General features: G+C 37.7%; 1 protein-coding gene across 2 annotated transcripts in view; it reads right to left on the bottom strand.

The window, feature by feature from the left end:
- sptb (spectrin beta, erythrocytic) overlaps positions 1-16,246 on the bottom strand; it is a 59,697-nt gene that overhangs the window by 9,610 nt on the left and 33,841 nt on the right. For both annotated transcript variants that reach the window (XM_004917264.4, XM_002936896.4), the window contains exons 17-30: positions 15,076-15,278; positions 14,510-14,600; positions 13,795-13,941; positions 13,238-13,501; positions 12,734-12,940; positions 11,345-11,434; positions 8,963-9,241; positions 8,627-8,757; positions 7,323-7,527; positions 6,491-6,865; positions 5,232-5,476; positions 3,911-4,049; positions 1,882-1,966; positions 640-836 (exon numbers count right to left, since the gene is read on the bottom strand). In XM_004917264.4, the coding sequence (XP_004917321.1) occupies positions 640-836; positions 1,882-1,966; positions 3,911-4,049; positions 5,232-5,476; positions 6,491-6,865; positions 7,323-7,527; positions 8,627-8,757; positions 8,963-9,241; positions 11,345-11,434; positions 12,734-12,940; positions 13,238-13,501; positions 13,795-13,941; positions 14,510-14,600; positions 15,076-15,278 (2,658 nt within the window). The remainder of the gene's footprint in view (positions 1-639; positions 837-1,881; positions 1,967-3,910; positions 4,050-5,231; positions 5,477-6,490; positions 6,866-7,322; positions 7,528-8,626; positions 8,758-8,962; positions 9,242-11,344; positions 11,435-12,733; positions 12,941-13,237; positions 13,502-13,794; positions 13,942-14,509; positions 14,601-15,075; positions 15,279-16,246) is intronic.

Genomic DNA, 16,246 nt, shown 5'->3' with positions numbered 1-16,246 from the left:
ATTTTGAAAAATATGCCCCTTAATGCGTAATCTGAACTCCTCTTCAAGTTTGAATATTCTCATATTTATTAGTAGTGGGTACAATATTCATTATGCACCTTATATTATAATAGGAATCTCTGTTATTATTGCTTTTAGCCTGTGTAGTTTTATTTCTGTGTTTTTGAAATTACTTATTTTAGTGCACGCTTTTATGCATATTTGTCATTTATGTACCTAGGCATGCACGCTTAATGCATATCTATGTTTTATGAACGAAGGCATGCACGCTTAATGTATATCTATGTTTTATGAACGAAGGCATGCATGCTTAATGTATATCTATGTTTTACAAATCATTGGGTTTCAGGGGACAAGAATGAAACAGATGGAAGCAAAGTATAGATTTCAACATGAATAGGCAACCTTCCTATCAGCAAAGATATTTATGGAATGCTAGGAGTTGTAGTTCCTAAGCAGAAGTAGTAGCAAAGGTTTGAGTAAGGAAAGGCCCAGGCATACCAGGTTTTTGTTTTGCCTTTCGAAGCTCTGCTGTATCTTTTTCATAAACTTCTCTTCAGAGATTACCCTACAGTCACTGTAGGGCCCGTTAAAACCATCTGATTAGATAATGGGCATTTTCCCATTATATGGACTTACTGTTGTTAGCCTTTCTAGCGCAGAAAATCTCTCTTCCCATGTTAAAGTGGATTTCTCAAATGATTCATGCCTTCTGATTAACTTTTCCACATCATCAACGCTGTTTCCCACATAAGTACTGTACAGGTATGGCTCCTTTGATATTAACCATGATTCTGCCATGGAGGCGTCTCTTGCAAACTGGCAAACCTCTAGTACTGCAAAGAAATTAGATCAGTCCATTAGCCATGTTAAAGGAGACATATCATATAAAAATTAAGAATGTACCAGTGAATTATACTCCTCTAATTATAGAAGGATTTTGCTTAAAAAAGTTGTGTTTTTTGTGTTGTCGGACTGATTTATTGAGAAATTCCACCAAAACCCCACTAGTCCCACCCATCTGTTCCACTGCCTGCTGGCTGAATTCTCTGGATGTGCAGGGAAGCCGGCGGCTCTCAGTACACTGCACTGTGGGATAGGAACCAATCAGCAGCTAGGCTGACCTGATAGGGAACTGAAGCCTGTCTTTGCATGTGTGAGTGCTGCAAAGACTGTGATTGGCTCTCCCCCTCCTACTGTGCTTCTGGCAGGGACTGTTAGGACACGCCCACTCTTCATTTGAAACACAGACAGAGAACTGATAGGATCTATAGGGAGCTCCAATAAAGGGGCCATTTTTGCAGACATGATTCATTTCTATTGGTGCAGCTGCACTGGGGCAAACAGAATTTTAAGAGGCAACTGAGTTGTAGAAGTAGAAATATAATGGGATTTTCCAATTATCTCTTAAATAGGGCTCCAAAAATAAAAGTGCAATAAAAGCCTTCCCTCAAATCTTTTTTCTCTGCCCTTTCAAGCAAAGCAGCAGTTTTTGTCACACACATCACATGTAGAGTATAAAAAGTCTGTGGTGCCCAAAACTACTACTTGCACTTGTGTGTTTAGACGCCAGATGCCAATGCACCCAGTAAATCTTGTCAAATGAAGTTTTTATTGAAAAAGTTCCAACATTTCGAGCACAACCAGTGCTCTTCCTCATGGTTTGTCCCTGAGGAAGAGCGCCGGTCGTGCTTGAAACGTTGGAACTTTTCAATAAAAACATTTTTTCTTTTGCATCAAGCCCCTGTGTGTGCGGCCCTCTTTCTATTATATATATATATTTATATTTAAAATAATATACAGTAAATACGCCGACAAAGTGGAAATCGCTAGAATAGAGTATGTAAAACAAATTCTTTCCCCTTATACTGAAACACTTACAAATACTAAGCCAGTCCCAGCGCTTGTGCCACTTCTCCATCATCTCCTCTCTCCGTTCTTCTAGCTGCACCAACTTTTCTTTTATCTGTTTCAAGATGGTAACAGTATAACTTGATATTAGTAGAAATACCATTATAAGGTTGTACTGAATGTATGGCAAAAATTGGCTGGTAATTAGCTTGTTATCCTGGAACGTGTTGTACAGAAACCATTCATCAGCACTATGGAAGCAGGCAGAATTAGCTGATATCCAGAAGACACAATGGCAGGGACATAGCTCCTTTTTACCATTACTAATTCTTATACACTTCAAACTCTAATTGTGCACTGTGGTTTTTAAAACTTGAATGTTCGATATTTATTAAGAATAAAAAATGTAAATAACTCAAATGTAAAACGTTGGCATCTAAAAACTTTTGACTTCATGTAGAAGTCAATGGGAGTTGTATCAGGCAAAATATATGCAGTTTTTCAATTTGAGTTTTTTGAATTTTTGTAGACCCATTAAAAATGATGAGTAGAATACAAATTTAATGCATTCAGGTTTTTTTTCCACAGTTTCATTAGATCAAATTTTTTATAATTGAATTTTTAAAAAAATGAGCAAACATTCAAGATTGATCAAATTTAGAGTTTATTCAAACTGACAAAAAAATCTAAAATTCACAAATTCGACCTGCACATCTAACCCTCAAATCTCCATTATGCTTATTACAGGGCAATACATAGACAAGCATAGTTTTATGGCATCGCTCTGTAGAGGTTATGGGAAAACAAAGGAAGCTATCACTGCTGAACATTACATTTGATCATTCCGTTAGTGACATCATACTTTTCCCCTTAAAATATAAGATCATAACTCGTTTTGCCTTTCTGTTAGGGGATTATATAAAATATAATATAATGAAATGAAATAAAGGTATATAATCTATGTTAACTGCCACATCATCATCAAGCATATTCATATATATATATAGACTATAGTGTATGCAAAACTCTACATCTATATTTATTCATTATAGATAACAATTAATTTACCAACCCCTTGTAACCTTAAAGGTACAGTAACACCAAAAAATGAAAGTGTATAAAAGTAACTAAAATATAATGTGCTGCTGCCCTGCACTGGTAAAAGTTGTGTGTTTACTTCAGAAAGTCTACTATAATTTATATAAATAAGCTGCTATGTAGCCATGGAGGCAGCCATTCAAAGGAGAAAAGGCACAGGCACATAGCACATAACAGATAAAACACTATTGTATTCTACAAAGCTTATCTGTTATCTGCTATGTAACCTGTGCCTTTTCTCCTTTTTTCCAGCTTGAATGGCTGCCCCCGTGGCTACACAGCAGCTTATTATATAAATGATAGTAGTGTTACTGTAGCAAACACTCCAGTTTTACCAGTGCAGGGCAACAGTGCATTATATTTTTATCTCATTAAAGCTCTTTCATTTTTTAGTGTTACTGTTCCTTTAACTTACTTTTGCCTTTACCTTGTAAAGGCAAACAATACTGAAGCTTCCAAACATATGTATACTGATAAGCAGAGAAGGAGTAGCCTACACTATATTAAGGATGAAGACCCACAGAGCTACTAGTAGCAGCTACTTGTTGTGCCTACTAAAATAGACAATGCTAATCATTTACTGATAATTGCTTATGCGTGTGTTTTAGCAGAGGCAATTCTCAGTATTGTCTATGGCAGGGTATTTTCTGGAGTTTAGCAGCCGTGAAAAAGTAGTTGCTACTAGTAGCCCAGTGTGTCTTCACCCTAAAGGTCTGCTTACTTACAACTAAGAATAACATTATTACTGATTCTATCTTTGATAGGTTTGAAAGCCTTTCCCTAAGTTATGCTACCTATTGAATTATTTAGCTGTAGTAATATTTATGTGTGATGTCATAGTTATGTATTTTCTATAGTAAAGCCTTGGTTGGTTGTGGGTAGTGTAACTTTATGACAAAACCTTTGACAGAAAATACACTTTATGATATTGAGCTTTCTGTGTATTGAAGTTAAATGTTACCTCCTCAGAAGCTGGGTGATTACGAGCCAAGAGAGTGTTTCCCAAATCCACACATGCTGTATATGTGACATTTCTAGCTTCGATTTCTGCCTTTAGTTCTTGGTGGTATTTTATTAGGTACTCAACAGATGATATATCTCTGTCAAAGAAAAAACACAGATTGTATTTCTTTCCTGGTAATTAGTGGCACTAGTAAGAGAAATTGATAGAGTACTAGGGCTGATTTTACTAAACAGTACATTTTTCTTTAATGTTGTAACATTGTAACTCATTATAGATCCCTGGCAAGTATGCGGTGCAGTTTTGGGCCCCAGTCCTTAAGAAGGATATTAATCAACTAGAGAGAGTGCAGAGACGTGCAACTAAACCTGTAGAAGAAGGTGGAGGATTTAAACTATGAGGTTAGACCGACAAGGTTGGGATTGTTTTCTCTGCAGAAAAGGCCCTGCGAGGGGAAATCTTTACAAGTATATTTGAGGGGATTATAGACAAATGGGGGGATCTTTTTTCCCGTAGAAAAGATCAATGCATCAGAGCTCCCTTTAGACTTGAGGCACAGAACTTTGATTTGAAGCAGGGTAGGTGGTTCTTTACAGTGAGGGCAGTGAGGTTGGGGAATGCCCTTCCTAGTGACGTTGTGATGGCAGATTCTATTAATGCCATTAAGAGGGGCTTGGATTATTTCTTGAGCAAGCATAATATCCAAGGCTATTGTGATACTATAATATTGGTATAACAATATATTGGTATATATAGTTTATATATGTGAGGGTTTGAAATTGATGGATTTTGCTCTTTTTTCAACCCAACTTTACAATGTATCTATGTAATTGTTATTGGGTATCCAATAAGAATTTTGTTTTACAACTGTTTACCCATCAGAACTGTTCTCACCAAAAATGATGGCAATGTGGGATGTGGGACAACACTTTATTTTTCTATTTGTTAGAATTTGGGATTTATTTCACATTCTGTTGATCTTTGAGGAAACAGTATTATTTCTACTAAAAGGAAACAACCAAGATACACTGAACAATGTTTTAGAATTATGACATAACAACACCAGTGATGTTGCCCATAACAACCAATCAGATTTTTGCATTTGTTTTCTAACTTGTAGGTGATCATTATATTCTAATTTCTGATTGGTTGCTATGGGCAATGTCACAGGCGATGTTGGCTTACACACTGTAATATATATGCCCCCTAGACTGGCATTGGCATTAATGTACTTAAATAAGGTTTCAGCCTGTAGAGCACTAATTTATATTTTGAAAGAAAACAAGCTGTTAATTATAAAATATATTGGATCCACATTTACCTTGGTTTTTCCTGTGTCTCAATCTGTCTAATCATGTTCTCCATCCAAAGCATCAAATCACGCACCATGCTGAAAAACCGAAATTTCTCTGCTGCACTAATCAACTCTGTTCGACGCCCATCACAGGCATCCAGAAGGCCTTTCCAGGCTTCAACAACTTCTTGCTCCTTTTTCTGTATATCCACAGCCTGTGTTCCTGCATAGGCAGCATATAAACGTGCTGCTGTGTCTTGGAAGTGTTGTACCTGCAATAAGAAACATTTCTTTGCCTTAATTCCGTTTGATCACTTTTGTTTATCATTAGTAAGAAAGTGATATGGTACCTTCAGGCTTTATATTAAAATGGGTCCTGTATTTACAGAAGCAAAAACCCAGTGTGGTGTAAAGCTTCCAGGAGTTGTTAAAATCAAAGATTTAGCCAAAGATAGAGGTTCATTAAATATGCAGGGCAAGCAAAGATTTGCACAGTTTGGTAACACAAGTGTATGAACATTGATTTGGAAGTTCAGGTTTTGAGGTGAATGGTTGGACACATGGCAATATGAGCGATATATCCTTGTACTCACTTGTCTGGCAGTGAGAAACCCCATACATCATTTGAATAAGTGGGTACGAGGATATTACATTCTGAATGAACTCTAATTGAATTTGAGGCTAATAACTCAGATCTGTAGCAATTGCCTGGAAGTCGAACAAAAACCTAAAGAACTGATCTACCATACCTATATGTGGAAAAACGAAGGGGCAGACAATAACAGTTTTTGCCGCAACTTTTTTTGAATATGAAAAATCACCAAAAAAAAAGCAATCTTCATTTTTTTCCACAATTCTTTTTCTTGTGCAACATTTATATATATTTTATTTTTTAAAATATAATCAGAAAAGTAAAAAGCACAATCACATTTAGCTGGCACTTTTCTTTATGTTTAAATAGAATTAGACCTCCAAATCAGTGTTTCTTTGTTTACAAATAGGCAAACCTACATGTAGCGCTACTATCAGGGGCGACATTGGGGCCCTGAGATGGTGTGATTTGCGGTACACGAAAGGGGGCAGAACTTCAAGGGACTAAGTGGGGTTTGGGTGGATTGTGGAAGGAATGGTATAATTGAGGAGTAGCCAGGGTGTATCAGGGGTGTGGATGTGCATGCAAAAAACTGTTTTTTAATTAGGGCCTCGCTGTATTTGCTGGCAGGGACCACCACCCTAGGGCCCAGGTAACCAGTGGGCCCTCCACCATTCCTACTGTTTATACATACCTGGCTCCCAATAAAATGAATATCTCTTTCAAATGCAGTATGCACTCGGTGAAGTGATTGTGCTGTGTGTACATCTCCCCCCAAATCTTCTGGCAATTCCTTGTGCTTCTCCTCAATCATGCTTAGGATTTCTGTACCATCATAGAAGAATTTATGGAGTTCATAGGATGCAGACAGCAGCTGAACACGGGTATCTATAAGTTCCAGCAAGTCTGCCCAGCTCTCATTTAAGTTATCTTTCCATTCTGCAATCATTGCTGCATCTGCATGGCCAGCATCAATCAGTTGTTCAATTAAAATATTGACGTTATCAATACGCTCCTGCCCAATGACTCCTGTCTCTCTCGCAAAGTCACGGAATTTGTCTCTCAGGATCTGGCAAGGTAGATTTCATTAAAAAGATTTGGTTAAAATAACAAAATATGTTTGATCCTTTTGAAATCAACTGGAGCAGAAAAAAGTCCCAAACTTTTTTTACTTTTTATTCATGCAACAAAATCAATAATTTATCTATCTCTCTATCGTCTATCATACTATCTTTTTATCTGTCTATCTACTTATTGATCTATCTATCTATCTATCTATCTATCTATCTTACTCTTTTGGGGTTTATGCCTTCCCTGTTTGTAGTCCAATACTTGTACAGGGTCTTTTAGTTCATAATTGTATTGTTATATAAGTAGACAAGAATATTTCAAGCATATTTCAGTTATATTATAATCTATTAGAGGATCTAAACCAGTGGATGGGACTCAAAGCTATATAGTTTTCTCCATAATTAATTTCTGTTGCTGTAAAAACAGAATTTTGCTGACTTTACAACATTACTTACTGACACATGATCCAAATCTTGTCCCATTTCCTGGGATGAGGCCTTCACATCTCTTTCTGCAATCCATTGCTCCAGATCTTCAACTTCACGCCTCAGCTGAAACATGTGATAAATATTGTCCAGCTTTTGCCTTTTCTCATCAGCCATGTCCCTCAGTGCTGCGTACTGCTTTTCTATATTGCCTTGGTGCCGAGTTATACGTTCACTGCAAGAGAAAGGTTTGCTAAAATTATATTTAATAATTAGATTTTTGTATTGTTTCCAAATATGAAATTTCAACTGATTTACTGTATTGTATTTTTTTATCAACAGTAAATTAAATGGGTTGTTCATCTGTAGGAGAACAAAAGGTAAGTGAACACCACGTTCCCCTATAGCAGTTATCCTAGAGAAGTATCAGATCACTAGGTTTTAAGCTCACAATATCAACTTTTAAAATTGTTTTTGCTGTTCCAAATGCGCAACCCAGGTTTCTTAAAGTTCCTGTCTTAGTAAAATTAATGCTACATCCTTTCACTACATTTCACTACTGCGCACGTGATAAGAATGCGTAACAATAGGAGCTGAAATATTGGTATATTACGCGCACGCACACAGAGGGGAAAAAAATCACCAAATGCGCTTCAGGACTACCCAGGGCAGTGGGACGGTGACAGCCCCAGGACTCTCCTTTTTTAAACTGTGCATTTCCTACCCAATGACAGTTGTTTAGGCAGGAATAAATCCATTCTGTAAGTGATTCCTAAGGATGCCTTTAGATTAAGGGAGAGGTTTTTTTGGTTTTGTTGTCCTTTAAATGAATGTTTAGTAAATTATAGACTGTACTATTCTAGGCATCTTTTCAAATGGTCCTCAATTTTTTTAATTTCTCATAGTTTTTTTTAATTGATAGCCTTTGTATTTTGCCTTTCCCCGGCTTGCAAATGGGATATCACTAACCACGGAAGCTACAATTGTGTTGTTATTATTACTTTTTATTTTTCTGTTCAGGCCCTCTCCTATTTATCTTCCAGTCTTTTATTCAAACCACTGCCTGGCTGCTAAATTGGCCCATAGAAACCAGGTGTCTGCTAAAATTTAAAACTGGAGAGCCTCAGAGCAAATTGCGTAATAATTCAAACACTACAAAAAATGCAAACTGTCTGACCAACCACCAGGACAAAACAGCAGGGGTGCTCCTGTTATACATTCGTCATATTATCAGTGTTAAACTGGCTGGGTAGTAGGATTTTCTCCACACAGAGTGTAGCAAGATTAAATGCATCCCTGTTATTTTTCTATTTGTAATAATTTTTGTGATATACCTATCAGGATGCTCTAATGCAAGGAGTTTTTGTGCCTGGTCTGCCAAGTCCTTAATATTCTTCCCATAATGTTCCACGGCATGTTGTAAATTGAGATGTTTCTTCAACATTGCAACAACACTTTCTTCATCCTTTTGAAAAAAAAATATTCTTAGAATTCAAATAGCAAAACTTTGATGAAAAGCTCTAGTTTTGCATGTGCTTGGAGTTACGACCCACCCTACAATCACAGGGTCTGTTCCAGACATCTGGATATATGTCCAAACAATAAATAATGTCTTTGAAAAAGGGGTTATCATGGATAAGGCAAAATGACGGGTATATCGATGATGTTACCTTTGGTTGTTCATCTCCAATCAGGTAAAGCTGTTGTTCATCAATCCAAGCCTCTGCCTCGCCTGCATCCATATAATAATGGTGTGCTTCAAGAGCTTGCAGCAAGTGTTTTTCTCTTTCTGCTATTTGTTTCTGTAAGTTATCCCAGCTCTCTTCCAAAGACTTCCGTTTCTTTTCAATAGGCTGATCATCAATATCTGCATCATGTTCTATATGCTTTGCTCTCATTAGAACATCCTCTATCCGGGGACTGTGACCTGCAATCTCTTTCTGTAAAGTCTAAAATGTTTAAATACAATCTTTGTTCAGAAAGTTTACACAAAACTCAAAATATCATCCACCCTAAATGAATCAAAGGAAATAACCTAGAGACCTGCTTTTACCTACTTGCTTTATTGTACACTCTTTTATAAAGTTATTTATATATATAGTTCACCATGAAAAGGAATTCACACTACTTGGAACTTATAGCAATGTTAAAGACTTTGGAGACATGCTCTTCTAGACACATAATAGGGCTGATTTACACTGGGCAACCTTGCTCCTCATGGGAACATATCAGATGTTTGCATTTATTGTTCTACCAAAACATGGCTGAAAGAAGCTAATTGCTGGTTGATTGCTATGTGTTACTGCCCAGATGCAAATTTGCTTATAAAAGATACCCAATTGTGTATGCAGGGCTGTTTTAATAAATGGGCAAAAGGGGCAATTGCCCAGGGCCCGCCAGGACTGGGGGCCCACCAAAAAAGATTCCAACTGCTATAATTTTTGACTTATGCATACCCTAGAAATGGCAGACCCCTCATTTTAAACATCTATACACTTTAATCTTCTTTTTTTAAAATAAAATGCTGATATTTGTGCATGGGTTATCTGCTTGCACTACTGTTGGTCCAGGCCAGCACACATGGATCTCATGTCTACTTCACTAACTATAGGCTATTTCTTTACTTCCTGCTTTAACAGATTCCAGTTCTGCTACTTGGGGGTAGTCCTTTTTTACAAATATCTTGGGGTAGCTCGGGGACTCACCAATGAGATCTTTGCCCTGGGCACACTGGTACCTTAAAGCGACCCTTTGTGTATGTAGGACTGAACAGTTCCAGACATATACCCTTTTGCATGAGCTAAATGAGGCATGGGCACTTGAAGCATGGATCACCTGGACCACCATTCCACACTGCACCAATGCATGATTTGTGCATTTGTGTCTGTATACATTTTTCCTAAATTACATAGTTACATAGTTACATAGGGTTGAAAAAAGACCAGTGTCCATCAAGTTCAACCCATCCAAGTAAAACCAGCACACCTAACCCACACCTACCAATCTATACACTCACATACATAAACTATAAATACAACCACTAGTACTAACTGTAGATATTAGTATCACAATAGCCTTGGATATTCTGATTGTTCAAGAACTCATCCAGGCCCCTCTTAAAGGCATTAACAGAATCTGCCATTACCACATCACTAGGAAGGGCATTCCCCAACCTCACTGCCCTCACCATGAAAAACCACCTACGCTGCTTCAAATGGAAGCTCCGTTCCTCTAATCTAAAGGGGTGACCTCTGGTGCATTGATTGTTTTTATGGGAAAAAAGAACATCCCCCATCTGCCTATAATCCCCTCTAATGTACTTGTACAGAGTAATCATGTCCCCTCGCAAGCGCCTCTTTTCCAGAGAAAACAACCCCAACCTCGACAGTCTCACCTCATAGTTTAAATCTTCCATCCCCTTAACCAGTTTAGTTGCAGTCTCTGCCCTCTCTCCAGCTCATTAATATCCTTCTTAAGGACTGGAGCCCAAAACTGCACTGCATACTCAAGGTGAGGCCTTACCAGGGACCTATAAAGGGGCAAAATTATGTTCTCATCCCTTGAGTCAATGCCCTTTTTTATACAAGACAGCACTTTATTTGCTGTAGTAGCCACAGAATGACACTGCCTGGCATTAGACAACTTGTTATCAACAAAAACCCCCAGATCCTTCTCCATTAAGGAAACCCCCAACACACTACCATTCAGTAGATAGTTTGCGTTTATATTATTTCTACCAAAGTGCATAACTTTGCACTTATCAACATTGAACCTCATTTTCCAGTTTGCTGCCCAGTTATCTAATTTTGTCAAATCGCTCTGCAAAGCGGCAGCATCCTGCATGGAACTTATAGTTTTGCACAATTTAGTGCACAAATTAGGCATGGTTTACTTGAACTTTAGTTTTATATCATTCCCTCATCCATCTAAACTGTATTTTTATGTTGCCAGTTGGCCATCCTTTTCATCATATTGGTTGTCCACAGCCTCATCTGGTATGCTGTATACTTCCCACTTAATTTACTGTTTTACATACTTTATTTAAGAAATACCTGATTTTTCTTCATTAGCATTTGTACCGTCTGAAGGTTATTTCCATAATCCTGTGACTCTGCAAGAGGCAATCTCTCCTGAATCCAAAGCTACGAAAACAACACAACAGTATTACAAACCAATGTTTAATAAATATGAAATTCAAAACAAGCTTAATATAACCATGACACATAAAAGGTGGAATCAATAAAAAATTGGTAGAAAATCTATTAAATAAAAAAAAATATTGTTCTGTGGAGGAACAGTTTTAGTAGGAGATTTTTTTTGTTCTCAAACTTTGATAAATTGACCCCTTAGTGAACATTAAGGGGCAGATTTATCAAACTGTGAGTTAAGAGCTTAATACATAAAAACCTACACACATTCTATTCATTCCTATGGGGGGTTTAGAAGCCTAATTAATAGATAAAAACTATTGTTCACCATTTGATAAATATGTTTAAAAAAATCATACAGAACGTGAGTGAGTTTTTATGTATTAAGCTCTAAACTCACATTTTGATAACTCTGACCCAAAGTATATGCATTTTCATTTCCTGGTGTTACTGACACTTAGGGGCTGATTTACTAATCCACGAACGGTCGAAAGGCGTCCGAATGCGGGTTTTTTGCAATGATCGGCATTTTGCGATTTTTTCCGTAAATTGTCGCGACTTTTTCCTAGCCGTTACGACTGTTTCGCAAATTGTCGCGACTTTTTCGTAGCGTTACGACTTGCGCGAATTGTCGCAACTTTTTCGTAGCCTTAGCGCCGAGTACGAAAGTTTAGGATTCATTCAAGCTTCGGTATCGTGACTTTCCTTGGGCCAGGTTGGAGCTGCAGAGTGCCATTGAGCCCTATGGGAGACTTTCCTTGGGCCAGGTTGGAGCTGCAGAGTGCCATTGAGCCCTATGGGAGACTTTCCTTGGGCCAGGTTGGAGCTGCAGAGTGCCATTGAGTCCTATGGGAGGCTTCCAAAATCATGCCAAGTCTGAAAGTTTTGGCCGCCGTTTACGAGCGCTCAATACGAAAAAGTCGCGACTTTTCACGCAAGTCGTAACGGCTACGAAAAAGTCGCGACAATTTACGATAAAGTCGAAACGGCGACGAAAAAATCACAAAAAATACGAAAAAGTCGCATAATGTTTGTTTCCAATCCGAATTTTTCCCATTCGGATTCGAATTCCTGGATTAGTAAATCAGCCCCTTACTGTAGTTACTAAGAGGGTTATGTAACAAAAGGCACTAAGTTTGCCCAGGAACAGTAACCCATAGCAACCAATAAGCACCTAGAATTACTCATCACCTGTTTAAAAGCAAACGCTTTATTGGTTGCTACTGGTCAAACTTACTGCCTTTAATTACATAAGAGTAGGCATTCAAGGGCTATAATCTCAGTTAAACTCACAATTTCATCTTCCAAGTCCCGGTGCAGTTGATGTACTTGCTTTGAAGAAAGAAGTTTCCTCTTTCTCTCCTGCATTAGCGGCTCAAGTTGCAGAAAACGTACGTTAATTTCTGGCTCCTTCTCATCAGGTTCTTTGCCCAGAGCTGAAGCTTGTGGTAGAACTTGATCCATTTCTATTGTCTTTTGTTGAATCTGATCTTCAATTCTCTACAACCATTTAAAGCAAAATAAATATAAATGTGAGAAGAAAGAAAACAAAGAAGCATGGCCAGGTTCTTCAGTGTATAAATACTCTCCTACTCTTCTGCCCACCATGAGCAGATGAGGTTGGATCTCCTGCACCTCCCTGCAGCTACACTGCAATAATGTTGTCCAGTGCTAGTTTGTGGGAACTAAACTAAATTATATGAGTGAAAACAAGCATAATTTGGGTCAAGTTTGTTCCACAGTTTTTAGGGACCCCTTACCCCCACAATGTAGATATTTTCAATAGTTTAAACTTACTTTGTGCTTATTTAGTAGAATATTAACACTTGTAAGGTCTGTTCCACAGTCATCAGATTTTACTTGCTGCTCCATATCTTTTATCCATTTATTTAGATCTGCATATCTTTGCTCATAAAGCTCTGTGCGGTGGGCATCAAAAAGAGACTGTTCTTTTTGGAGGGTGGTAGTTTCCAGTTCATCCCAGAGTCTGTGCAACTCACTCAGTTTCTCAGAAATAATTGGTGCAAACTGTTCTTTTTCCTGTGCCAGTTGTTTCCCTTCCTTTAAAAAAAAAAAAAAAAAAAAAAAGGAATATCAGCAACATCATTCACAAGATGCCAGCCAATATGTAACATTAAGCTGCACATCAGGTTGCAGGCAGACACAAACTTGGGCAGACAAGGTTACAGCTTAGAGGAGGTGGGATTCTACACTGTGGTTTCCATCACTACTCTTGTATATTATCAATAGGGAGTCTGGGGTAATGCAAGCAGTTAGTTTACTACTTGCTCTCCTTTCTCTCCATCTGTGCTAGGTTTTAGACCTTAAAAGAATATTCATAAGGTAATAGTTACCTTGTCAAGATTCTCAAGTCTCTCTTTGTTGGAATCAAGTTCTGCCTTAAAAGCCTGGTGCTTTAGCCATTTGCTGTGCAGGTTTCGAGCTCCATCATAAGATGTGTCTTGAGCAGTCAACATTTTTTCATTGATCCATATATTGAGCTGAAAGAAGAAAAATGTAATTGTAGAATACAAACCATTTGCAACATTTTGCATGTAGTCTCTGAATCCAGGATTCTTGTACAAAGCACTGATTTCAAGAGGTAATTACAAAGCAGAGGCATTAAATAGGATTGTCCATCCTTGCAAATTATTCACTTGCAAAAAAAAATTAATTCAGCATGTGTGTGTCAAAATGTTACTATACTGGTCATGTGACATCCATGCCCAATATCCATATAAAAAGATTCCCTTAAATATACATTAGTCTATTTACTATTCAGTGGTGAATGTGGCTTGAATTCTCTCTGCAAGCTGTACACTAAACAATGAATGATATCTGTGATGCGCACAATCACATTTCCAGAGCAGGTTGACTGAAACACCAGAGTGTGGCAAATGCAACCCAAGTCTATCCACACTTTTAGTGCTTTGTTCCATCTCACCTTTACATATCATACTCCTAAGTCAGCCTCTACAGTCCTGGACTGGGTATCAAAATAGGTAATACTGATAATCCCCAGTTTCTTATTGGTCCTATTATGTTGAAAAGCTAATCCATATGTTTTACCTCTTCGCAGTTTTCAAGGAAATTTTGGAGGTCGCAGTTATCCTTCAGCAGAATAGAAACTTCTTTGGCCTTGTTTAAGTTCTTGGCATATCTAGAAAAATATGTTTTCAATATGAAAGAGGGTTTTCTGACATTACAGTAATGTATGTAGATTTTGAATTCATTGACATTTGTAATTTATAAAACAGAGCAGATATTTTAAGTAACTGGGATAAAAAACACTTTACGGTTCAGCAGTGATTAGCATTTCATTTTTATGAGCTTACAAGGCAAATTGTGATCCCACACTGAGGCATAGACACCTTACATAATTTACTAAATGCATTACTAATGGGCTTATTTATCAGTGTTCCAGTTTGTGAATTCAAGTTTGTTATGCTTAATCAAAAAAACTTGTATATCGAATGGTTGCTTATTTGTAGGAGAGTTATACTGGTTGCAGGAAAGCCTTTTAGCAACCTACTGTTTGTTCCCACATCTCTATTATATTAATTTATTGGGTGAGAACCATACCAATATTTCCACACTTTACTACCCAGTAGCCATGTCCAGCAACGTTATGTTACCTTTCTTCAATAAAGGAAATCTTGCCCAAAGCTTTATCAGCAAAAACATTTTTATCCTCATCTAATTTCTTTCCATGATTGATGGTTCCAACAATCTTCTCGTCATTATTCTCCATAGTAGCTAGGAAATCCTCATGTTTTTTCAGTCTAGTTTGTGAAGCTTGTAATGTGGTGGGAACTTCAATATGAGCAAATGTGTATTCCTTAAACAAAAACAGACGACTTCAGTTTGATGCACGAAAGCAAAAATGAGTTAGAAATGCAAAGGGCCTTACCATGGTCTCAAACCAAACATTATATCTATATATTTCATTATTTGATGTACACAAGCACAGTAGTTGACGTATTTACTAAAATTGATGTCAATGTGTGATTTTGAATAATAAACAAATATAAACTGGTGTGTGGATGGGATATATATTCATGGGCAAAGGAGTGACTAGCATACACCTGACCTTAAGTCTTCAAACCAGACCAAATCTGCATATAGTGAGTTGTTGCTCTCATTAAATTACATGAAAAAAGCAAAGTGAGATAACTTAACTTGACGTCTCACGGAGGAATTAATCTTTGTTACCAAGAGCGACTAACCTTTACAAAAGGCCTTTCCACAGGCAAAAAATTAATTGGTGCTGGAAAGGCAAATGCGTCACTTCATTTTCTGAAGTCACACAAAGTTGCCTGCAGGAGGAAACTTTGTGCAACTTCGGAAAAACAAAGCAATGTGTATGCCTTTCCATTGGTGATTCACTTTGTCGATGAAAAGGCATTTTGGAAATGTAAAGGTGGCCATACACACCAGTTTGAAAATTTTGATCGGGCGCCATAGAAGGCGCCTGACCAAAATTCTCCCTTCAGAGCTGAATCGGCAGAAGGGGGTAGAAATCCTATTGTTTCTACCTCCTTACCTGCCGATTCAGCCCTGAATGGTGTGTGGCGGATCTTACGATGTTTCGTGTGACCGATGGTCGTACGAAACATCGTCAGATCGCCACGTGTATGGCCACCTTTAGGGCCCACAGTAGCAGAGATTTACCGCAGGCGACTAATCTCTCTTTGGGGCATTAGCCTAATAGACTTTCAAAGTTCCTTTGCAATCTAGAAAACTGATCTAATCTAGAAAACTTGATGTCACCTCCATGTGTTAAAAGTTAATTTCCATTGTGAGCAA

The sequence above is a fragment of the Xenopus tropicalis genome, chromosome 8 (assembly GCF_000004195.4).
Source record: "Xenopus tropicalis strain Nigerian chromosome 8, UCB_Xtro_10.0, whole genome shotgun sequence".
Taxonomy (NCBI): domain Eukaryota; kingdom Metazoa; phylum Chordata; class Amphibia; order Anura; family Pipidae; genus Xenopus; species Xenopus tropicalis.
Note: the sequence above shows the minus strand (reverse complement) of the source record. Positions and strands in the feature narration are given on the sequence as shown.